This window comes from Cygnus atratus, chromosome 1 (assembly GCF_013377495.2).
Source record: "Cygnus atratus isolate AKBS03 ecotype Queensland, Australia chromosome 1, CAtr_DNAZoo_HiC_assembly, whole genome shotgun sequence".
Lineage (NCBI taxonomy): Eukaryota > Metazoa > Chordata > Aves > Anseriformes > Anatidae > Cygnus > Cygnus atratus.
In genome coordinates this window covers 115,495,797-115,519,848 of record NC_066362.1, presented here as the reverse complement: position 1 = coordinate 115,519,848, position 24,052 = coordinate 115,495,797, and the positions used below count along the sequence as shown (strand labels likewise).

The window sequence follows — 24,052 nt, the reverse complement described above, 5'->3', positions numbered from 1 at the left end:
AATTTAATTCATATTATGTACACATCCCATCAGGAATTCTCTCTCCCTGCTAAATTTTTGCAACTAAGAATCCTCATATGTTAAAGATATAATTTCAGCTCTGATCCTACTGAGATACAGTTTTAATTGCTTGCTATTTCTGTTCAGTTAATTTGGATGGTAGAAACTGAGAAGTTTTCACAAGTTAAAGAGTATTTTGTGACAAAGTATTTCTCCTCACCTGCTCAGCATTGCAGCGTGTGCATTAGAAACCACCACAAGAGAAATATTTAAGTACCCAAACCCTCTTTCCCACATATGCTGAGGTTTAATTCACTGCATTCACTGGAGTTAAATTCATTGGAGTGCATGTCTAGTGGGAAAAAAAATAACAAAAACATTGTGGGATTTTGGTTCAAGTGTCTTAGCAATCTTCCCAGCAAGCGTGTTTAGTTTGCAAGGGTAGTGGTGGTGCTCTGGGGGCCCTTTGATAGCATGCCAAGATTGGGTAAGGTGGTTGAATCCTTCCTCCTCATCCTCACCTGTAAGAAAGGTCCTGTCAAGCAGCCTGCACACACTTATTTTGGATAGGAGCTTAACATCAAGAGGACTAAGGTGCGATAAACTAGCTTTTAGGAATGATATTTCTGCAGGTGGATAGGAGTGGAAACACAAAGTGATGTGTTTCCTTGTTATGCTGTACACAGTGGCAGCAGAGTAGGAGAGCTGTTCAAAGCAACAAGAAGACACTGGTTTTGCAGGTCACTGATCACAATGGAACCACACTGGAAATGCATCTGATGCTCTTGGATGAAGGGAGAGGTGTTTCGTGTTTTATCGTTTTAAAGGAAGACAGATTCTTAACCAGAATGGTATCTGCAGCTCAGTTGAGGATTAATGTCTGAGGTATTATGAAAAGAAAAAAAAGAAGAAAAAAAAAAGCTTATTTCTAAGAAGAAAGGGAATGTTTCTCATGCCACTTTGTACCCAGCAGGCAGGCACATCATGCCCAAGCAGGTTGCAGCCCTCCCTCACCTCTTCGATCTGCTGCTCCTGGCTCTGTCCCTGGGTGGGCAGTGTGCCATCACGCCCTGCTCTCACCAGGTGTCACTTCAGCAGCAAGGCTTCTCCCTTGCCATGTGAACTGAGAGCTCCGCTGTCACTCCTGCCTGTCCCTATCCTCACCCAGGCTCTTATTTGGCTCTGACCAGCAATGGTGGCCAGGCCACCAAGTGCAAGGCCTCTCCCCTTACACGATGCACAGGCACGTGTCCCACAGGAGAAGAAAGACACTGCCTGTGATCTGCTTGCATTTCTTCTTACACAGGGAGGAGGGATTGTCCCAAGGTTAGAGCAGCTGGAAAGGCCGAAAGCAAACAGGTTTAAGCCTGGGATACAGGATGCAGAGTCCTTCAGTTATCTCTTTGGGGACAAAAGGGAATTTGTCAGAGGTGAGGGATGACAGTACCATCAACTATAAAATATGCAGCCGCTCCCATCTGTTCAAACAGAGCCAGGTTCCCATCCAGAGGCTGTATTTGGAGCAAAAGCTCAACCCGGAAACCCACAGCAATGCCTTCACACACCTGGTGCCACATGTGCCCCAGTCGGAGCCCCAGGGACCATCCCTCACGTTGGGGCTTCAGTCTGTGGCGGTAGCTCTGGCCTTGCACCTCATCCAATGACATTTGTCCTATGGCTTGCAATCACTTGGTGAAATCAGAGCAAATCACACCAAAAGCAACATTATTTACAGAGAAGAAGAACCCACGGGAGTATTGCAAGATGGGAGCTGACACCTCAGTTGCAATGGAGCTGGAAGCTCCAGGGAGCGACATGCCCAGGGCCAGGTCCTTGCCCCATGCCACCCCCACTCCCCTGTCATACCCTTAGCAGTTAGAAAAGCAGGAGTCCAAGCACCCTCGCCAGATCTGGGAAGTCAAAACAGAACATTTCAGGTACAGGACTGAGACAGATCTCCATGCCCACCAGTAAAGGGGCTTATTGGATGCCCTGCTGTCTGCATGCTGGGTGGGCTTTGCTGCATGCCCTTAGGCTAAAGGCACACAGGCAAAGAGGTGTCAAGAAGGTGCAGGGAGAAAAAGAATGATAATGAGATTTTTTTCTTTTTTTAGTCATGCTAAGAAAGAAAGTGAAACTTCCATTTTTCTCCTTTCTTTGAAAGAAACATTTGTGCTTTCCCAGAGGTAGTTATCCAAAACGATCATTTAGAAAGGAAACCTGACTCTGTGGCAAGACATGTTCCTGTTTGTGCATAAAATTTTGGGGCTACACTTCCTTAAGCAAGCCAACAACCAAGAGAAGAGTTACAGAGACCTGTCAGACGACTGGTTTGGCAGCTGTGTCACCATTTATATAATTTGGCACAGAACAGCACAAAGCAAAGCTCTTGTCCTGCAAGTGCCATCTCAGGAAGCATTCAGCAGTTAGAGTTGCTCACGTCAAGGTTTTGTCACCAGTACAGTAATGCAGGGCATCTTTCTTTGCCCCAGCAACAGTAAAGCAATCAGTTCAGTCTTCTCCGAAGGAAATTGTTTAGTCCCTTTTGCAATATGGATCACTGTGGAATCACTGAGCAGGGGAGCTGTTGTGGTAGAAAATGAACCTCCTTTGTAGAAGAGGTAAATAAATTGTCACTATAGTATGTCCCCTCCTCCTGTGCTCTCGCAGAACTGGAGGAGTCAACAGGAAACCAACTGGCTTTAGGTAGAGATGATCTCCTCTTTGGGTAGGAGATGACTTTTTTTCAGTCCCAATTTCTCTGCTCGTCTGAAAATATCCAAATAACAAAAGCAATTCTTACCAGCTGTATTTTGGTCTTGGAAAATGCAACAATGTCAAATTTAGTGCCTTTAGCAGTAAATTTTATAATCAGGTAGTTCTGTATGTATTAAATGTTGCACGTGGTACCTTCAGAAAAGGTTAAAAAGTACTTTCTTCACCAGCAGAAGAGTCATCGCTCTCTTGTATGCCAGTTCCATGATTCCTTTTCTCAGTCACTGAAGCAAAAGCAAAATTTAGGCACCAAACTCAGAAGTGTTTTCTGTGCTTTGACTACTTAGAGAGGGCAATTTCCATCCACTGTAACTTTTCTGGATGAATTGCTGGACTGTGCTGAACCAGAAGCCGTCTTCACCTCATTTTTAATGGCTGCAAGGACAGAGCTGGCTTTCTAATCTTCCACGATACCATTTCTCCAGTTGAATGCTGCATTTGCTCCATGAGTTAATGTCTTTACTGGGGGATTAACCATTTGCCATTTGTTCCCCTCTTTGAGCTCTTCACAGAAACACATGCCTAGCGAAGGGATCTAGGGAAGAAGGACACAAGCAGGAGTTACCAGCATGGCCATTGCTTTGACACGAAGGAGGCATTGTAGCAGAACAGAAGAGCAGATCCTGAGACCATTCTGGGAACAGATATTGGGACATTTTGCTGCTTCCGAAACAAACTGAAAACAGACTGGAGGCCTGCGGTGCAATAGCTGAGCCTGTGTCATCACCCTGCACTCATGCTTGGATTTGAAGATCAAGATGTGTTCACTCCTTATGCTTTGACAGCGGGTGGTAAAAATATATCTAACAACTGAATTCTCCTGTCGGTAATACCAAGGCAGATGGTAAAGAAAACGGGGGTGAAAAAATCTGCCACTGGTGCTAATGCACAAATAAAACAAACAAAAAACCTCTCTGATAAAGTCTCAAGTGCAGGCCTCACTTGTGAAGCTGGCAGAAAACCCTCCTCCACTTCATTCTGTAGCTGAGCACTTAAGCTGTGAACTTGAAGTGACCCAAAAAACATACAACTTTGAGTGAGTCACTGAATATAGCTGCAGTTCACACTCACAAGACCGGAGGGAGGAGAAGAAAGGCTCTTAGCCCTGCTTTTATATCAAGGAGGCTTGTGCCAGAGGGAGAAGTTTCCACATGTGCCTCTCACGTGGAGGTGTTACCTGGCACTGACTTCCCACGGGAGTTGGATGAAAATCTCCTCTGAAGAGTTAGCCACTAGGAACATGCTGTTCAACAGGACAAAGTGCTTCTCTTGACCATCAGTGCTGTGCTAAAACTACATGAGATTCCCTTTGTACGGAGAAAGCTAGTGTTATTGGTATTGGCATGCAGTTATACACGTGCCTCGCTGCATAAGAAAGCTCCATATTAAAAGTACAGCAACACAAAGAGACAGCTTCAAGCTGAATGAAAAGGCTTCTCACCTTTCGGACCACCTGGGCAAAGTCGCTGCTGTCTTTGGCAGGGAGCCCTATCAGAGGTCGGGTGAAAGACGCCAAGGAGGAGCCATGGCCCACGATGAGGATGACACCTGGTACACCACAGTAAGCAAAGAAAAGTAGTAAGGGGGTTGCAGCACTGTCAGGTTGCCATGCTGATGGCGTAAGGTTGTTTTGGGGCTGTTTGACTTTGCAGGCATCTTTGGCAATGTGGCAAGGTGTACTGTGCTGGTCAGAAAAAGTCTAACGTGTTGTAGACATGCCAGCTAGTGAGAAAATGCATTTCCTAACAGATCTCCAGAAAAAATAGATTATCTTATGCTGAACTGCATCCTGATGTAGAATGACCATGCAAAGTATATACTCTTGCAATTTAGCAGTCTTCTGTTTAATTTTCCTTTTTTTCCCTATCCCATAAACTGAATCTATTTTGATTTAGTATAAGATGAGGCCAAGAACTACAAGTCTACCTTGAACTTAGTGCAATACAAACTACCCATGATAAATGTGTTTCTGTTGGCAAATCTCTGCCTGTTCCTGGTATTGAAAGTGTCTAATAGAATATACAAAGATCTGAAACCTTTACCTTTGTTGGGGCAAGCAGTGACGATCTGTTTTATAGCTGCAGAGCTTCTGCTTACATAGTCTTCATAACTTTCTGATGGCACCAGAGAAGAGAGTGGTATGTTGCTTCTAACAATAAAATCACAAATGTATGTTAATCTAGATGAATACTTGGGCACTGTTAGCACTACTGAATGAGTATATTAGAGAAGAAGCACTTCGTTAAAAGAATCTGGGTTTATCCACTGACTTGGCTGGCATGCTGATACCTCAGCTTGCATTAGCTTCCCCCACAATAATTTACATTAAATCTCATACCTTGTAGTACATAAAGCACCAGATGCGGGGAAAACTGTGCTTTAATTAAACCTGTAGTTTACAGTGGATGCTGTTAAAAATTTCACGCCTAAGAAAATCTTGTGCTTTGAGCAGTTCTGTTGGTAAGGACCACTGTCCCTGTGTGGGTGCAGGCACACAGAGTGGTCCAGCTCCAGCCATCCTGACTGGGTTCAAACCAAGATGCTGATGACATGAACGCTGCCAAGAGCTGGTCCCTCAGTGTTAGCCTCCTTAGTAAGCAAATCAAACCAAAATCAACAATGGACAAGGCATATCAATATCAGCTGGACAAATGCATAGTAAAGGCTCTCACTGCTAGAATTAAAAAATAGTATGTTTCCAAGGATGTAAATCACAATGCACCATGCCCAAGTATAACACCATGTTAGAAACATGATAAACACCACGTATCCTGCCCAGACACATCCCAAGGCCCCTCAGCAGCCTCCATGACCCCAGCTGTGTCCATCCTTGGGAGGAGGGGGAAGAGCCTGCGGTGTCCTGATGCGTGGTGGCCAGTGGTGCCAAGGGTAGGCAGCTGGGAAGGCCAAATTCCTGGTGGTGAGAGGCCCTGCTGGCCTTCCAGGGTGTTCATTTCTTTCTACAAACAACTGCCCCACCGATTTGATAGTCTCCTTATTCAGTGAATAGGCAGGAGTGAGATTAGATTAATATATTGTTGTAGGGCTTGGTATTGTAGTGTACTTTTACAGGTGAGTCCTCAGTACATTCCGTCAGCACAAACTGCAGAAAATAAGTGGTAAAACCAGGTGGCAGGCTCCTACTATATTGTTAATCATAACTAATATTAATTCTGGCCAGGTTAGGTCCACTGACAGGGAACAGCCCGAGACTTGACCCAACTGATTGCTGTCCCTTGCAGTGGTTGAGTATGGTAAAGCCACCCCCTGAAACCCGAGGATTTTGAACCCTGTATGTGACAGGAAAAAAGCAGCACAATATGTGCAATTTTACAGCTCATCTGCTCTGTTTTTGCCTGGACCTGAGTGAGCTGCAAGGGGCCTGAAGGCTGCAGGTAGCACTGCTTCAGAGCTTTCCTCTGCAATTTCTACTGCTCTACAGTTGCACCCTTTGCTCTGTGGAAGTTTGAGGCAAGTGATTATGTATTGAAAAAAATAGGGAAAATGGTCTGTTGGTGGTAAAATACACCATAATGTACATTGACACAAGAAAATTAAGAATTTTATTCCATTATGCAATTTCAAATGAAGATGCTCACTTAATTGCAAGATACACATTAAGAGCTGAGAAGTTTCCTTTCTTATACTTGTGAGAAAACCCAGACACAAACTATTATTAGCTGAGCAATTTCCTGGAGCGGGCTGCGCACTGCACGTACGGAGCAGCCCGAGCGAGAGCAGGGCGTGGAGCTGGGCTGAACTGGAGGCTGATCATTTCCTGCTCCCCTGTGGTTTGTGAGTGCTCAGCGGTGGCATCACCCCCCTCCCCGAGCTGTGGGGGCCCCAAAAAATCCTTTCTGAGCACAGTGTTTCTCTTTGAGCAAGTCAAAACATAACACCCCCCTCCCCAACAGAATGTGGCATGAACACTCATTGTAGTGAAGCGCTGTTATCCTGCCTGCCCCCAAAACCAGGAGGACAGCTGGCTTGTGTTGGAGTCACCTCTCTCAATTCAGTGGTAGAATTGAAGGTGACATCAGAGCAGGGCTTATCCCATACACAAACATCAGATGTGTGCCTGTGAGCCTGCTCGTTGTTATGTGCACATGCTACATGCCTGTGTGACTCCATGTTAGAGCAGCAAAGTTGATTCTTGCCATAAGACCTCAAACAGCGTATCTTACTATGAGAACAGATCATGCAGGCTTGAAATTAATTAGCGTGATCCATTTTTTGCAATGTCCATAATGGTTTATGGCGTATGAAGCAACGAGGAGGTACCTCAGGAGAAAAAGAGCCAGCTCTATCAGCTAGACAAGGAGCAACTACCTGTAACTTGTATCTATTTTGTAGGAGGCCTCTGTCAGTTCTGTTAGCGTCATGAAGTTGGGAATCCCTTTGCTTGCTTCCCACTTGGTCCATTCAAATAGTCCTGGTTCCACCCTGATTTTGACTTTTTGGTCTAATTTAAGCCCTGAAAAAAAAAAAAAGAAGTCTTCCTTAAAAAGAGAAAGGTATACTCAAAGTGTTACATTTGGGCAGCACATTCTGCCTTGTTTGCTGTAATATTTTTGTTACTAAAATTAATTACTTATTGTTGAACAAAAGAGGATCATGTTGTTCAAGTGAAATCAACATATTCTTGTCTGACAGATGCTAAGGCACCAAAATTTCTTACATTATTGTTATTCCTGGAGCTCTATTGTAAGGATCTCCAAGGTACAGAAGAGAACAGAAAAAAAAATCTCAACAATGCTGCAATCTGAATAAACTTTTTAAAGGATTTTTTTAAAAAATCCTTTTTTATATAACATTTTCCCTAGTGAACCTCTTTGGGGCAATAATTCATCCTACAGTGTCAGAAATTGAATTCTCATGTAAAAAGATGCATTCTTTTGTTCATTATTCTCAAGAGAGGTTACTGAGTGGCATGAGTTCCCAGAAGAAGTGCACACTTACTAATACTGATGTATAGATGATGATCTGTGAACCTTTAACAGACCTATTGAAGGGGAGAGGTGAGGAAAAGGGAAGAAGAAGAGAAGCAGAGGGAATGGGAGAGGAGGAAGGACAGAGGTTCTAAAATATGAAGGAAGTATCATAGAATCATAAAATCATTTAGGTTGGAAAAGACCTCTAAGATTACCAAGTCCAACCATTAACCTAGAACTGCCAAGTCTACACTAAACCACGTCCCTAAACAAGTAAAATCATTTGGCTTGCAAAGGCAAACTTTTTGAGGAGAATGCCATGTTCCCTGATTCAAATAGGTATACTTCAGAGCACTGGGAACATTTGCTTTTTAGCTCAGAAAGTTTCCTGAAAGAGCTGCCAGTGGTAATTTGATTTGTGGCTCCTAGTGCTGACTTCAGCCTGTTGTGAAATGCGTCCATTTCACATAACATCAGAGTCCATTCATGTGAAATGCCTCCATTTCATATAACATCAGTTTAAAGAGAGAGGGTTAGAGTTAATAGGATAGAGCTCTTCAGATCATACACCTGGCAGCAGGTTTATTGCTGCCTATATTACCAGCCAGAAAAAAAAGCCTTGTCTTCCCTGATTAAATACGACATTAAATAAACACAGAGCTGTACATCTTCTCAATTGCTCATCCTAGAGACTTCAAAGAAGTTTGACAAAGACATTCTCACAGTGGCGAAAGCATGCGATCAGATTTTCTGCCTTACCCTGAAGCACGAGATGGGCTGTCTGTACGCAGCGGAGGGCAGGTGACGAGTAGATGTAGCTGACTGCCACCTCCTGGTCCAGCAGAGCTTCCCCTGGTGGGAACAGCAATGTGAGGTGCTCTTTTACAAATCGTCATAGATGAGAAACTGCTGCAAAATATTTTCTGCAAAAAACAGCTGGGACCAAGCATAGGAAGGGTAATTACAGCAGATGCACTCCAAACATGCAAATAGCAGTTAGGTATTTGGCGGTCTCCTTGTATCTGAACCATCAGAGATAAGCACTTGCACCAGATTTCTTTGTCAAAGTCAGGCATGCAAGCTCAGGGAGCAGAAACAACTTCGTCTGGTGAGTGAACCGAGTCAGACTAACCCATATCAGCCACCTGGCAGTTATCTGTGATGAGATGACCACAATCTGCTGACCATGAAGCTGTGTCCTCCAGCCAGCCCCTTCACTCAGTGACAACTAAGACGTTAGTCCCTTGCAGACTTGAAGCAGGACACAGCTAGTGCTGCAGTTTCTTTCTTTTAAATTTCTTTGCCAGGAACTAGCAGTCTGAATCTCCAAGATGAGCAACCAGCCTTGTTATTTTATTATTCTACTAGCCTCATTTTACTATTCAACAAGATCTTGCAGCGGTTGCCCATCAAGAAGATGGCAAAAAAGAAGATGTTACCAAAAGGAGTGCTGCTAGGAAGTATTTCTGCTACAAAGCCAATATGAGCTTTGGCAGATGATAAAAAAGCCTGCTTCCCAAAACCTTACATTTGCTTTAAGATATTATCCACCTTACCTATAAGTCTTGACTGGAAAATACCACAGCAAGATAAAGGAGGATCTTGCTCAAAATGCTTCATGCTGTCTTTCCGTTTTGGTAGGGTGGGAGGAAAGTTGAGGTCTGCTCTGTAGTATTTTCCTGAAATGAGGTGGAACATTTTACTGTGGTATGAGGGAGGCAGCAGCTGTACATACAGTCTGCATTTCGTTGTAATGGCTCTATTTCTTTTGAATTCTCAGCCCAGAGTTACACCTCTGCTGGCAAATAGAACAGGCCGGGGCCCCTTCTCTGGCCACGAGGGCAAATGATGCAGCAGGGCACCTGCCTGAAGAGCTAATCTCCCTTCCCTCTACCTCCAACACCCACACTGAACACTGAGAATGGGTCCTGGTCTGTGCTCTCTCCAAAACTTGCCGAGAATCTGGGGGTGAGGGGAAGTTGCCATCAACCAAGACCATGCTGAGGAGAGAGCTAATAGCCAAGTGATGTGGGGGATCATGGGTCAGGGCCTGAACTTTAATGCATACAGGATCAGTTCAGCAGTACGGACATAGCGTCTCACTGATGAAAAACCCCAGAGACTACTATTACCTTAAAGAGAACATGTTTTAAGGTCACAACACTGACTTGGGAAACCACCTGTCCTAACAAAAGAGCACCTCTTATGCAAGCTCTGAAGGAGATAAAGAAGGGAGTGGAGAAGAAAGAGGACAAGAAGTCATGAGAGTCATGAGAATTTGGCTTTGTGGGACCCAAATGAAAAAAAAATCCACTATCAATATTCTTTTGCCATTGCCAAAAACATTTCCATTGAAGAAAAATGAAACCAATGAATCGATTTTGAAGCTGGAAGGTACTGGCCTCATTATCTAGTATGAGTTTCACACATATAATATAGACGATCTCCAGCATAACGAAGGAGTCTGTCAACATAAAGCTTCCTTCTGAACAACCCCTCCTTCTTGTTCCCCTTCTTCCTCCCAATACATACTTCCCTGCTCTAGGTTGGTTTTCTCCACCACAAATATTTTTTTGACAGCGACAGAGAGAGTGCCAGGAAATTCAACTTTTCATTTAGTTCTGTGTTGATGTGTCATTTCCACCATGGTTCGCTCTTGCTCTTCCTCTGCAAGTTTGGCTAGGGATGTACTGTATCAACAGATCATTGACACTGAGTCGAGCACAGAAATGTGAAGGGATCTGATAAACACCACATGGTTCAACTGAGTGATTAGTGGTAGAGATTTCATGCTCTGTGCATACCCCAGTGAGACATGTGAATCAGTAGGACATTATGAAATACAGGTCAAAGCCATGTTGTGCCTGGCTGTGCAATGTTAGTCACTCTTTTGCGTCAGCATTTACATCCACACCTAGGAGACTGAAATTTTGTACCCATTACTCGGTAAATTTAGTTCAGATTTGCTAAGATCCTCCCATTATCTTACTCACCATCTGCAGTTAAGCACTGTTGAAGCCAAGATTTCCCAAAGACCTGATCAACTCTTTCCCCATGGCGCATCACCAGCACACCTCTTCGCAGAGTGGCATTCTGAGAAAGCTGTATAAAAATTGCTTTCTGTTACATTATATATAACCTGCATTAAAAGTCTGGATTCCTGGATGCTGCCCAACAGGGCAAGGAACAGCAGTGCTGTCCTAAGAGGTTTATAACAAACACAGAAAGGGGAGAGAATGGAATTGTTAAAACATACTTTTTTATGAAAATAGTAACCCTGGCTGGCTCTCTGTTGAAGGCAAATGAAGAATATCCCTGATCTTCATGTTAGGTTTTAACTCTCTGTTTACACTAGTGAAAGGTAGTGCTGCTAAATCTTTTAATTCCAGTGTGGGAAGGGATTATAATTCTAGTTTATATTGTGTAGTTGGTATAAACAAAAGAGGGAAATTAGCTATGTGGTTTAAGTGTTTCCTTTCCTACTGAAAATACCAGTTTCACACTTTTCTGACAGCGTGTGGTCAAGTTAGCAGTGAACCCAGATCTCCTGTAAGGCCACATTTTTCCTCAGTGTGCATGGAACTACAATTACATTCTAATTGTTTTGGGGTTAGTTTACAATGAACATAGATAGAGATTTAAAGATAAAGAGGAACAGCTCAAAGGCTTTAAATCTTTTTCAACAGCAACCCCTCGCAGCATTACTGCTGCAACACAGAGTTTAGTGATGTGTATCTTCATTAGCAGAGAAGGGAATTCTTAAGAAGTGGTATGAGATATATGTATTTTGCTAAACACTACTGCATTTCTGCCATAAGGCACTAATCAACCGCCATGAGGTCAGAGTTTAAAACTAAGGTTTTGTGGTCTTGCTTTTTCTGTTTGGGGGGAGCTCAGAGGCTGGGGAAGCTCCTAGACTGAAGACGTGCACAACTGCAAAAAGTGTTCCTCAGGCCAAGCAGTGCCTCTGCCACAGATCTGAGATAAGGGGGCCAAGAGCACTCGAGAGCTGGTGGGAGGACGTGGCTCTTGCAGAAGTGTCTGTCTAACAGCCGTATGCACAGTTGTCCTGGGGGTCCCCAGGATGGAAGTTCCCTCAGTGTGCTCTCAAGTTTCTCTGACATTAACACAAAGGAACCTGGGCTTATCCTCCGGCACGGGGAGAACACTCTCAGCAGGACCAGCAAGACCAAAGGGGTCTCTGCAGCATGTCAGGAAAGGTCTGTGATGGAAAGGACTGTCTTGGCCACCCTGAAAGTCAGAGCTAATAAGGCAGTGTAGCAGCAAACATGCTGTAGGGAAAAGCCAGAGTTCCTCTCGATTTTGCTCTTCCTACCAGGAACTGTTTGGGAAACCTGGGAAAAGTTGATACATCAGCTTTGAAATTGGGACAAAAACATAATCCCAGTGCTGCTAACTTGTTCAGGTAGCTGTTCTTTCTACAGGTCTGTGCAGTTATTTGCATTAGCTATGTACCTAAAACATTAAAGAAGATGAAACATTTACATGTGCTAAGTGTATCCATGAGTACATAAACCACCAGCGTGCCATCTGTAGAATTTGGGCATAAAAGTAACAATGAGCAATGAGCCTGATACTGCTCTAGTTACTCTGCAATGAAACCATTTGAAAGACAGGGGAAGATGTGTCTGCACCTTGCTTGTCAGTCTTGTCCCCATACCTCTGCACAGCCTGTGTTGTGCATCTGTGCACAGAAAATTCGTGTGCTGGGCTACTATGGCAGCAACAGAGTTTTATGAAAGAAGGCAATGGTAATACCACATTGTATATACTACAAAATGTATATGAGATATTATAATGTGCAGTGTGAGTGTATGCATATTTAATTTAATTTTTAATTTTAAATTTGCAATATTATATATATGTACTACAACATGATATGAAAATATTAAGGAGAACCAGGAAGATACTATTAAATTTTATAAATGGCTTTACTTAATAGCATATCTGCACAACTACATGGCAAAGATAAGAAATTAAAAAAAATTACCTGAAGTGAAAGAATATTGGTTACACTCCTTGATGTAACAGGATTACGGACCTCTCCGTTCAGCTTCACATTAGGTTCATTTGCAGATTGGGTGACAAATTTTGAACCTGGTACAAAAGCATATTCCCTGTAGAAAAGGCAGAAGCAACACACACAAATACACACACAAACAAACATGGGCACACACACAAAAAAAAGAAGGGATTTTTAAGTCACAGTTTTGTCCACAGGCATGACAGCCACAATGCATATTCCACTCAATATTTTTCACAGACATGCATTCTAGATTACCACTTTGCTCTTGAGTTATAGTCTGTCTGGTAAAAATGCGGCTAAAATAATAAAAACTGTTGGCATGTATTGGGTGTAACCCTTCTGAAGTGTGAGCTTCAAGCAGGAAACACTACCTGTTCACCTCCTCTCTGCCTCTGAGAGCTCAGCAAGGACCGCACCTACACCTCCTGCTCCGAAAAACTAGCTCTAATCTACAAGTAGCATCAGCCACGCTGTCAGCTGCAGAGCAAAGTGCAGGAAGCCAGGCAGATGCCTGCTGATACAGGTTGAATTGACAAGGCAAGGGTGGGAGCATGGTGGTAGAGTAACATTCGCGTGGTTTCATTTCAAGGTAGCTTTGCAACCTCTTGAAAAGATGTGAAAGAAGAAAGAAAAAAAAAAAAAGAAAGCTGGAAGCCATGCTGAAGGCCCAGTCTACGCTAAAGAATGCGGACTTTTAAAATTCATTAGGATATTCAGGTTATCCGGGAGCAGACAGAGGCCATCCTTTGAGCAGCTGGACTCTGGGTTTCCATGGGTGCATGTCCTATCCCTTTCCATTCAGAAATCTCATCTTCCCAATCAGACCCTGAGGACCCCCTCTGCTATCCCCATTCCACCCCACCTCCAGCTCTCTCCTGGCAGCCCACAGCTGGCAGTGAGGAGGAGAACCAGCTACACAAAGCAAGCAGCACCCATGAAGCCCCAGCACCTGTGGAGAGGATCGCAACCAACCTGTGCTTAACCCATGTGTCTGACTCATTGGCTCTCTCTGTGTAGTTTTCGGGAAGAAAACCCCTGCAGCCGGTACGGTGCGAGGTCCCGATGACCCAGCCTTCGCTGACATCGGACTGCTGCGTTGGGTCGACGTAGATGAAGTCCCCAGCGTTCATCATGAGCTCGTCAATGTTCTGGGGCTTGTACTGGAAGAGGGCCCTCAGCGTCTGGGGAAGGACAGAGCTGGGTCAGGGTGGAGCTGGCTGTTGCAGGGGTGGCAGCAAATGGGGGATATGTGCTCAACCCTTCACTGGACACAGCCACCAGCACCATTTCCTGTGCTGCAGCTTGCTCTTTCAGCAGATACATAAAAATGCGTATGGAGTGCGTGTAAAAATAGGCACTTGGTGTTCATAAAATTGCTTTTTTCCTGTAACTAGTATAGGCTTATTTGAAAGCAGGCATAGCAAAATCTTTATCAGCTATTTTGGGGATTATTTGCAGCTCTCCTGAGTGTGACCAAAACCCAATATGAGACTTGAAATAAAACGAAACACTGATCTGATTGAAAAATACCAACGGTTTATCATTCCGTAGTTTAAATTTGGAAATGAAAACCAGAAAAATATTGACTATTTTTAACTTGGAGTCTGTTAAGCCAAAGATCATCAGGGACAACTGTGCCCTGCTCACTGGCGCATCATGGTACAACAATCAAGAAAACTAACTCTGCTGAATAAAATTTTACTGCAGAGCTGTGATCTGACAAATCCTAGCAACTGTTCAAAAGTCATCACTTCCAGTCTCTTTTTTTTTCTCATAGCTAACTGTAAGATGAGTTCTTCTGCTGGAGTTTGGAATTAGATCTTGCTGACATGCAGGTCAAGCAGGTAACCATAAACGTATCTCCTACAGGCTCAAGAGTACAGTTTTTCAGCCCAAAGAAGTACTTGAAACAACCATGCATTTTGAAGGACTGTACTGTGCATGTACTGACTTCTTCATGGAAAAAGAAAAAAACAAAAACAAAAACAAAATAAGTGTAGGAAATATTCTAACCACAGACTCGGAAAATTAAATAAATCTGATGACAGTACCTGGTAATGCACAAAACGCATGTCTCTTGAATAGAGAGCTGCTACCCACTGGCAGGTCTCCCCCGGGTTAATGCATTTGGCTAGTTGCTCCAAAGTCTTCTGGTGGTGAGGACAGAACTTGTGAGACAAGGTAAGGTGGAGCTGCTTTAGGCAGGGCTTCACATGGCAATCTAGGAATAAAGCAATCAGCTTCATATCACAACACAGAAGTAAAGGAAAGCTCCTCTTCTTGTTTTATCTTACATGCTTTGTATTATACAGGAAATATCTTAGTAATTAGTAGTAGAGTAGATCGTAATTTTACTGAATCATTGTTTTGTTGGATGTCATGGCTTTAATAATGCCAAAATAAATCAGAAATCTGGACTGGATTTGCCCCTTAGCTTCAGCTGTGAGAAAAAAAGAAAAACAAAACAAAACAAAATGTTTGATTTCCTTTCCCAGTCTAAGATGTATCAAATTCTCTTCTCCCAGACCAAGCTATTCTGGGGCATCATCCCTTCAGTCTCCACTGAAGATGCAGTTTCTCAGTGTTGTTTGGAAAATTTCTATAGTGCTCATTGCACCAGTGTCTGGAAGTACGTGCCTGCTCCTAGGGCTTTACTTCTTTTCTTTAGGTCTTCCTTCTTTAGTGCTGCAGGCCTGATTTTAAATATATTTTTCTATTTCCTTATTTAATTTGTTACCTTGACAACTGCTAACGTACAAGGCACTTCACCCACTGGTGATATGAGTGTAAAATATTTGTTTGCCCTTGCTATGCTTCGGATGAAAAAATCTGGGGGTGCGGGAGATCCCCAGCTGGCACATAACCACTGAAAGGAGATGGGTGACTCAGTTTCAGGAGGAGAAGGACTTATGTGAGCACTAGGGAAAACCCAGGCCTGCCAGGCTGCATTTCTTTGCATTTTCATTTCCACCTTCCTTCTCAGCCTGGCCACAGAGAGTTGAACATCCCCAAGACAGCCTGCTGTCTTCCCAAGGCTGCATGTGAGATGGAAAAGTAAGCATAATTAGGATTTGGCTTGTTTCCTCCAGACACATTTTTTCTCTTTTTCTTCTGTCCCCTCGCAATCATGACACTGGTCTGTGGTGAAGAAAAGATGGGTATGTAGGTCTCGAGATAGGGAGGATTAAATCCTTGCTTGTCTTGGACATCCCGATCAACGGTCTCTCTAGTTACACAGCCAAATACTTCAGCGTGTGGATCATGAAAAGAAAGTCAAACCAAGTAAAACCTTTGACTAGATTTCTTAAAGAAGAAGGAATTTATACAAGCTTTTAGCGTTTTTCTTTTTTCTTGCCCACTGAGTTCAGCTAAAACGAAACCTTCTAGCGAAAAGCATTGTATCTTCAGAGTCTACAACAATCTCCCCATGCCAAGTTATTTTTGAATCTGTAGGAGGAAAGTTGCAGTAAAACATCTGCTAGGCTGCTGCGGAGACACAGGAGTTGGTTTCAGTGTCATGTCTAAGCATTTGTGTGACAAGCCACCCATTTTCCCTCCGATGTTGATCCTACCTGCCAGGGCTGAAGCCTCTGAAGAGAAGGCCACAGCAATCTCTTTGAGGATATTTGCGTGGCTGTCACTGATAAAGAAACCAAGGTAGCTGGTGGATGAATGTAGTGATAGGGAAATAGTTTGCGGAAATTTTTGTGAAAAGTTGTTGACGATTTGCTTTAAGATGTCGTACAGTAACTCCACTTTCTGGTCTTCGCACTGAAAGAAAACAGAGGAGGAGCATCTTTCACCCACCAGACCAACAGCCACTCTGGTAGCCTGTCTCGTACAGTAACACCAGAAAACAGGATAGGCATTATTTCCCGAGAAAGACAACACACTTACAAACTTGCCTGAAATTCCTGGTATTAAAATCATTCATATCAGTCAGCTTGGGCAGCACAATAACCTGGTGGTATAATAGGAGATGGGATCTTTTACCTTTATTTGTATCTAGCCAGGGTAGAAAAGAACCAGAAGATTTTACCGACTGACAGGTGCGCACTAACCAATCTGAAATGAGGCAGGGATCATGAGGTCTCTTTTCAATTCTAAGTAAGAATTTGTATTATTGTTATCCTACAGTCCTTAGCTGGAATCACTCTGGTTAAAACTTTAACATCTCAGATGCTGAGCAACATACACAGGAAAGTTAATTAGGAATCTTTGTAATTATGATCTTTAATGCTCTAATCACAGCAAATTAAAGGATTGTACAAAGCCACGCTTTGACAAAAAGTGGCAATTAAGCAATTTAAGAAGTGGATAGATAAAAATGGAATTTTGCCATCCAGCCAAAAGCACAGACATTAATGATGCTTCCTTTCCACGCTGTTTTACTCTCCATAGCAGTGCTATTTGCCCCATTTGGCTTTTGCACTGGGTCAAGCTGCAGAAGAGAAGAAAGGAGCTACAAAACACCACCTCCTCCTGCTTAGACAGTCTTTCTCTCTCAAGTATTTCTCAGGCTACAGACCCAGTGCTTGGTGAGGCTCAGGCGAGGCGAGGAGGGATGCACTGAGAGGGCACCAGCAGGCTGGGCTGGGCGGGACAGGGGCGGGTGGGAGCCTGCACCCAGGGTAAGTGCTGTGCTCCTCCGAGGCTGCCAAGTCCATGCGATGCAAGAAACGTGGGGCATCAGGAAACAGGAGAGGCTGGGCTGGGAGGGGGAGGTGGGAGCCAGGTCAGTGGGTCTCTTTCTACGTGTGAAGCACCCAGGTCAGCTCTTGCTGACAGCCGAGGAACAGAGAATAGCACTGGAGAGTGCATTTATCCCTAGAAATATGCTACCTGAAACAGGGCTGAGGTGCACGAGGTGGAGGATACAATTCAGTCATCTCTTCCAGGGTCAGGCCTTTTAACTTGCCACTTTTCAAGAGCATGGCATTCATTGTTAATTAATGGATTTTACTCTTTATAATTGTGACTAACGGCCGCAGGATACTGTGCTATTCAGTATTTTGCAGCAAAATACTTGTATTTTCACTGTCTATGCTTAGCAGCACGGTTTAGCATGAAAAACAATTAACATAATAATTTTGTGCAGCTGCTCTATCTCATCTCTTTTTCAGTGCATCTCAGATGAAGCTGATGTTCATGTTCAGCATCAACAACATGCAAAAACTGGATTCCAGGTAGCTCCAGAGTTTGTCCAGACCAGTGACTCTTTGCTGGTCATTGCCGATACTGGCACATTCACTCCCACAGGGGAAGCAGCCTTACTGAGATGTTCGCTGAAGGGTTACTCAGCATTCAGAAGACCACCTAGGAGGACAGGAGCATCCAGAAGCAGAAAATAACTAACCAGGAGTCCAGGTCAGGAGCCTAATTTCCATGTAGAATTATTGAGAAAATGACTCAATTGCACTGCCAGATTATACTCCATGTCTCCAGTCTATGCTCCTTCTATCCCTGTGCATTCTGCTTCTCTCTTTTTCACAATGGCCAAGCTTCCACAGAAAGTGTAAAAGCTGGCTCACCCCACCATAGCTATGGCCTACTGGCTGGGCCTCACTGGGGAGGCAGGAGTTTCCATGAGATTACCATAGGCCTAATATTAAAGCTGTCTACATCCAGTGCTAACTCTGTCCCTGCTGCACAGTTGTCTGAACACAGCCGCTGTCACCCTAGGCAGGAAGGTTTAACATCACAGACCATGGGATCACAGGATCACAGGGTGGGTGAGGTGGGAAGGGACCCCTGGAGGCCACCTGCTCCAAGCCCTGCCCAAGCAGGGCCACCCAGAGCAGGCTGCCCAGGGCCGTGCCCAGGCGGCTTTTGGAGATCCCCAAGGAGGAGACCCCACAGCTCTCTGGGCAGCCTGTGCCAGGGCTCCTCACCCTGGATGTGGGTCACGTCAGCTTGACTACCATGGAGCTGTTCTAGTGTAAAAGAACGCCAGGTGGTCCGGTTTCACCAGTGGTCAGTTTGACCCTTGCACATTTTTTGTGCCTTACCGTGAAGAAGTCACAGAGAGTGACGTGAGGGAAAATCTCATGGGCTCTGTTTTTCCCGCACTGGCGCTTGCTCTCTTTCCAAAACTCCTGCAGGCGGTTATAGAAGCAGCCGGTGGGACACAAGTAAAGAGCATACTCCTGAGGGATTGGGTCATCCAAAGAGGGATCGTTGCAGTGAGAGTGCAACCTGAAATCAAAATACACAGTGTAAGCATATGCACCGCTTATTTTTCTTTCCTTGGCTGAAGACATCCATAGTAGAAACTAGAAAAAGGAAATACAAAGTTGGTACTTTCTTACAAATGAAAAGCTAAAATGAAAGCTGCTTATAACATTTCTCTCATATACTAACCAATGGAGCTGTAAAGGCCTTTACTGTTTTGTTTTTCTTCAGCCTTTTGTGTGTGTGTGTGTACTCTGCATTTTATTAAGTACCTTCAATTCTTTCAATGTCTGAAAGCAAAAGAAAGAAAAAAAAAAGGGTTTTAGGATTATTTCTCCCCCTTTTTCATGACTGCAAACAGAGGACTGGAGGAGGAAAAAGAGTCAGCGGGTAGAAAGATGACAAAAGGAAAAATAATCAAAGATTAAAAGAATACTCAAAAAGATCTGGCATATTGGTTCGGACCTAACAACAGTAAACAAGACAAATCAGAAATGCACAGGCAAAGATCAGAAGCTTGTATCCCAGGTGATGATATACTCCACCTTGTTCTGCACATGCTCTGTGTTTGGCTTCACAGCTTTGGGAGTGGGGGTGAATTTCAGAAAGCCTGGTGGCATCCTTGACAAAGCTTTGGGAAGAACATATTACTCTGAAATATTCTGTCTAGCTTTCAAAAACAAAGCAATCAAACCAACCAAACAACCTAAAAAAAAACCAAAACCCCCCCAAAAAAAACCCTCCTCCCAAAAAGGAAGACAAAACCCAGGAAAGATTAGCTTGTATTTGAGAATGGATTAAAACAAAAAAGTGAATTATCAACATTCTGATAACAGAGTGACCACTCTGTGGGAGTCTTGGTACGGACAAATAAAAAAACTTGAAGGGGGGTCGTCAAGGCTAACAAGTGATTATGGCTCTAATGGTACCTCCCTCTGACCATCAGCCTTTCAGCTTATTTTGTAATGACACTTTCTCAAGGGAAGAATATGGTCTGTTTGCCTTCAGTCATTGCCATTTAACCCCACATTGGTACTACATGGCTTTGTAACTGCAGCCGCTCTTTTACAGATATTTTTCCTTGTTTCCTTCCTCCTTTCCTTAGGGATGGAGAGGACAGGTCTTACCCTATGATCCCGTACCTGTTGCCCAAGGGTGCACACCAGGAAGTCCCACAAGCTGTGAGTGCTGTGCCAAGACAGACATTTACCCTGGTGTATCTCTGTGTGCCTTCCTGGACATGCCCCAATGCATTCCCCCCGTCAAGGAGCCTGTGGTCCCTTTGCAATGAGCAGAACTTGGCAGCCAAGTTGAAAATTAAGCAGGAGGTTAAACTGAGGACAAGTGTCTGTCCAGAGCAACAGGTCCCATGAAACGTCACTGTGGGAAAAATAGCTGCTTGTGCCCAAGACTGCCCTTTGCTACCCAGCTCTTGATTTACCTCAGGCTTTCTGCAAATAACCTTGCTTCTCAGAATACGCACAAATAAAATTATTTCTTTCTTTGCATGAATTAAAATGAAAAAACAAACAAACAAAAAACGCCCACCTCATATGCAGGGTTTTTAACAGCAGCTAACTTTAAATTGAGTGACAGAATCAGCATGTGAACAAGTGTTTTTAGTCAGTTTTAATGTGAAAGCACACCGTAGAAATCACTGGTGCTTACCATTTTGCAGCTTCTTCTATTGTCTTTTGACCAGTAGCAGCCAAGGCTTTTTGCCTAGAAGAAAACAAAATAGATTCATCAGAATAACAGAATACATTAAACTTTGTTTCCTATGACTTCTAGAAAATAAAGAAGAATGGACATGCTCTGGTCACTGAGTCTCTTTTCCAGCACAGACAGGACTTATAATGATTAGGTTATTCCTGGCAAATGTTAATGTTCTTGAAGTCCTCCAGACAAATTGTTCCACTGCAAGTCTTTAATGCCTTGAAGAATGGTAACCTGTCCACACAATGTCCACAGGATATATTCTGGAGATGTTTCCTCAGTAGTCCTACTCATTACATGGATTTCCTTAGCTTTGGGTAAGCCATCCCTCCACATACTGTAAGAGCAGTGTTTGCTCTGCTCATGGGATAAGGTTTTTATTAATGATAAGCCCAGATTCAAATGCCGGGCTCATGTCCACACATACAACCAAAGCAAAACATACTTACATTGGGGTTTGAAAATCTAGATTGAGGATTTCTGTAGCCCAGAAGAAAGTGAGATCTAAGCCAACAGTTCAGTCTAAGATAAGGGACAATGTCTCAGTTTTCTCTCACTTACGCAACTGTCATTCTCTGGGATCAAATTTGATTTACATTTCCTTTTCTCCTTAGATCTTTCAAAATGACAACTATGTTCTTCATATGAACAAGTTTTTGTGCCTAATGGTAAGTTTTTGGAAGCTGAAGGATCCCCAGTGTTTAAGTAGCACCTGCACTTCTGCTACTCAACTGACTCTCCTTTCTCCACCACATCAAATACAAATGTTTGGTGTTTTTGTTGTGCTCCCCACACAGCCTTTCCTGCTCTGCTGGTGATGCCAGCCTTTGTCACCCACTTGCTACACCTCAGTGCAAGTGTTTTATCACTTCATGCCGTGCTGCTCCTCCCATTCAGGAACGAGCACTTTTGAAAGAGCTTGACTTTGCAAACAGAGCTTGACTTCAGCTTTTCTTTAACATAGGGCCTGCACAATCATAAAAGTAATAAGACAAATGGTGACCTGAGACCACAGCCTGTCATGATGCTCAGCAACATCTTGCTCCCTCGTACTCCCCTCTGTGCCTATTCTTGCCTTGCATTCCATCATATGAGTTGGTTGTAGGTACTTTGCAACAGGGTTTATTCAGCCCTCACTATAAGCAGAACATTAGGTTGTAACTAAACATCCTGTGCTTCCAAGATGAACATTTGAAAGATAATGCTTAAGATAAATTCTGTATATTCCAAAGTCTTTCAGATAAACAGTAGGAATAAATCCTTGAAAACCTGTATTAAAAATGGTATCTTTACAGGGAGAATAAGCTGGCTCTTCCTTAAAGCAGAAAACTGCTGGCATGGTTCAGTTCTGTCTAAGCATGAGAGGTCCATTTTTCTGATCTGATGCTAGGCTTGATCCTCAAGTATTTATTTTTTGTTCTTTCTGAAAATGTTTCTTTTGCATGCTGCTACATTATGAAAGGTTTCATAATATTTCCAACAAGCCCTATTTTTCTCAGGCCAGGACATCACAAAAGAACAATTTTTCAGTACTTTCATTTACGGTTGAATCCAGGAACTAAAGAGAGAGCTAAAAGCTTTTATAAAATGCCATCCAAATTTTGAATGTCTTAAAGTCAGTAAAGACAAATAAAAAAGAAACAAAGTGCTTTTGAACATTTTGTTAATTTATGTTGACTTGCATTGCACTTTGTCCACAGTTTCTTGATTTTGACCTGGAAAGCACAAAACCATGTCAATAATAGCAGAAAGTCTTTTGAAGAGGATTTAAAGAACACCACATACAGGGAAAAAAAAAAAAAGGAAAAAAAAAAGTGAAACTAGCCATTACTTTGGGTGACCAAACTTACTGTATCTACTAAAGAAATGATGAGCCAGATTTTCAGCTCCACAGCTAAAATTCCACTGGGTATAACCAGGAACAAAGAACCCACAGCTTCCCTGTAAGCTGTGCCATCATGTCTAAAGACAATATGCTAGAAAATCAACACAGCACTTACATATAGAGCCAGTTCCACTTCTTTAATTTTCAATTTAGAGTCAAAATGGAGGCTACAAAAAAATTGGTCTCCTTTTTCAAATGCTTGTATGAGAGTTCCTTTAACATTTAAATAAATTGATTCATTTTCTGAACAGCTAGCATTGATAAGTCTGTGGCACAACTGGCTGCAACCATAGTGTCCAGACTTGCCCTTCAAAAGTTTGCAAATCCCCTGCAAAACATCCCTGTCTGACTAGTGCCATGCCTGGAGGAGGACTGACCAACATCTTTCTTTTTAACTAACCTGGTTGTAAGTGCTGCCACCAGTTTATCTCCCCTCTAAGGGAGTGGCCAAGGATAATGGCTGACATTTTCCAGGTAGAACATACTTTTGGAACAAGATCTTGATTGAGGACAGAAAGAAAAAGTGACGGACTTATGTGGCATCTTATCACATAAGCTTACTCTTTTAAAACAGTCTCCAGTGACACAACTCAGCAAGAGATTTTTGCCAGGCCTGAAGTAAACTTTGGATAGAAGTTACATCCACATGTAGCTCCCTTGTAATAACAACAGTAAGTGGAAAAAATGAAAGGATATATCCCAGGAACGAACTACGGATATCGACTTCTTAATTCACTGCGAAGCCTCTCAACCTTAAGATGCAGAAGGGTGCGTGTCTTCTGCTATGCGCAGTATTTTTAGAAATGGATCCAGAGCAGGCTGTTTTACCAATAGGAACAATACATGTTGCTCTACAAGGCCTTCAAAGCAAGATAAGCCTGATCCCCATGTGGAGACATCACTCCTGAGAGGTGACAGGCTTTCTGCTGTCTGCTTTCAGGTTGTTAAGATAAACACCTTGTACTGTACAAAGGTAGCCGAAAGCAATACTCACGCGATGTGAGCTGGGAATCCTTTGGCCAGGAGAGACTCGAGGAGTACAGAGGGGCTTTTGCTCCTGTGCTTGTTGGCCACCTTTGCATACAGCTGCGTCTCGGCCACCGCCATCTCTGCTCTCCCTCTGACTGTGCTCAGTGCTGACAGAAATTGGGAGGGGGGAGGAGGGAGCAAGAGAAGGAAGGAGCAAGAAAATGAGAGAGAGAGAGAGAAAGAGAAAGAGGCAGCTAAAAAAAAATTAAAAACCTCAAACCTCTTGTGATCTTTTCTGACAAAAGCTGACATCCTGTTTTCGTAGCATGTGCACCTATGAGTTTTTGTTTTAGGGTAGCTAAAAGAGCAGAAAGTATCTGCAGGCTGGTCCCGTCTGCGCTAGCATAACAAGACTAGTAGTCCAGGGGTAAACACCACAGACAGGGTGTACTTGCTGAAGGTTTTGACACAGGATCTCTCAGCCCTTCATTTTAAATTATCTACTTGAAGCCAAGAAACCCACCTGAGCTTCTACTGCAGAGGGAGGGAGTGAGAGGG

At 43.4% G+C, this 24,052-nt stretch overlaps 1 protein-coding gene across 1 annotated transcript; it reads right to left on the bottom strand.

The window, feature by feature from the left end:
• Positions 1-3,172: 3,172 nt before the first annotated feature.
• UBASH3A (ubiquitin associated and SH3 domain containing A) lies at positions 3,173-23,632 on the bottom strand. Its single transcript, XM_035545898.1, has 14 exons — positions 23,520-23,632; positions 20,593-20,646; positions 18,762-18,948; positions 16,326-16,524; positions 14,805-14,974; positions 13,726-13,934; positions 12,718-12,844; positions 10,700-10,808; positions 9,263-9,385; positions 8,466-8,558; positions 7,105-7,249; positions 4,818-4,924; positions 4,217-4,323; positions 3,173-3,310 (listed from the first exon to the last, which is right to left on the bottom strand). Exons 1-14 carry the CDS (start codon positions 23,630-23,632, stop codon positions 3,173-3,175), a joined length of 1,881 nt encoding a protein of 626 aa, XP_035401791.1.
• Positions 23,633-24,052: the final 420 nt, after the last annotated feature.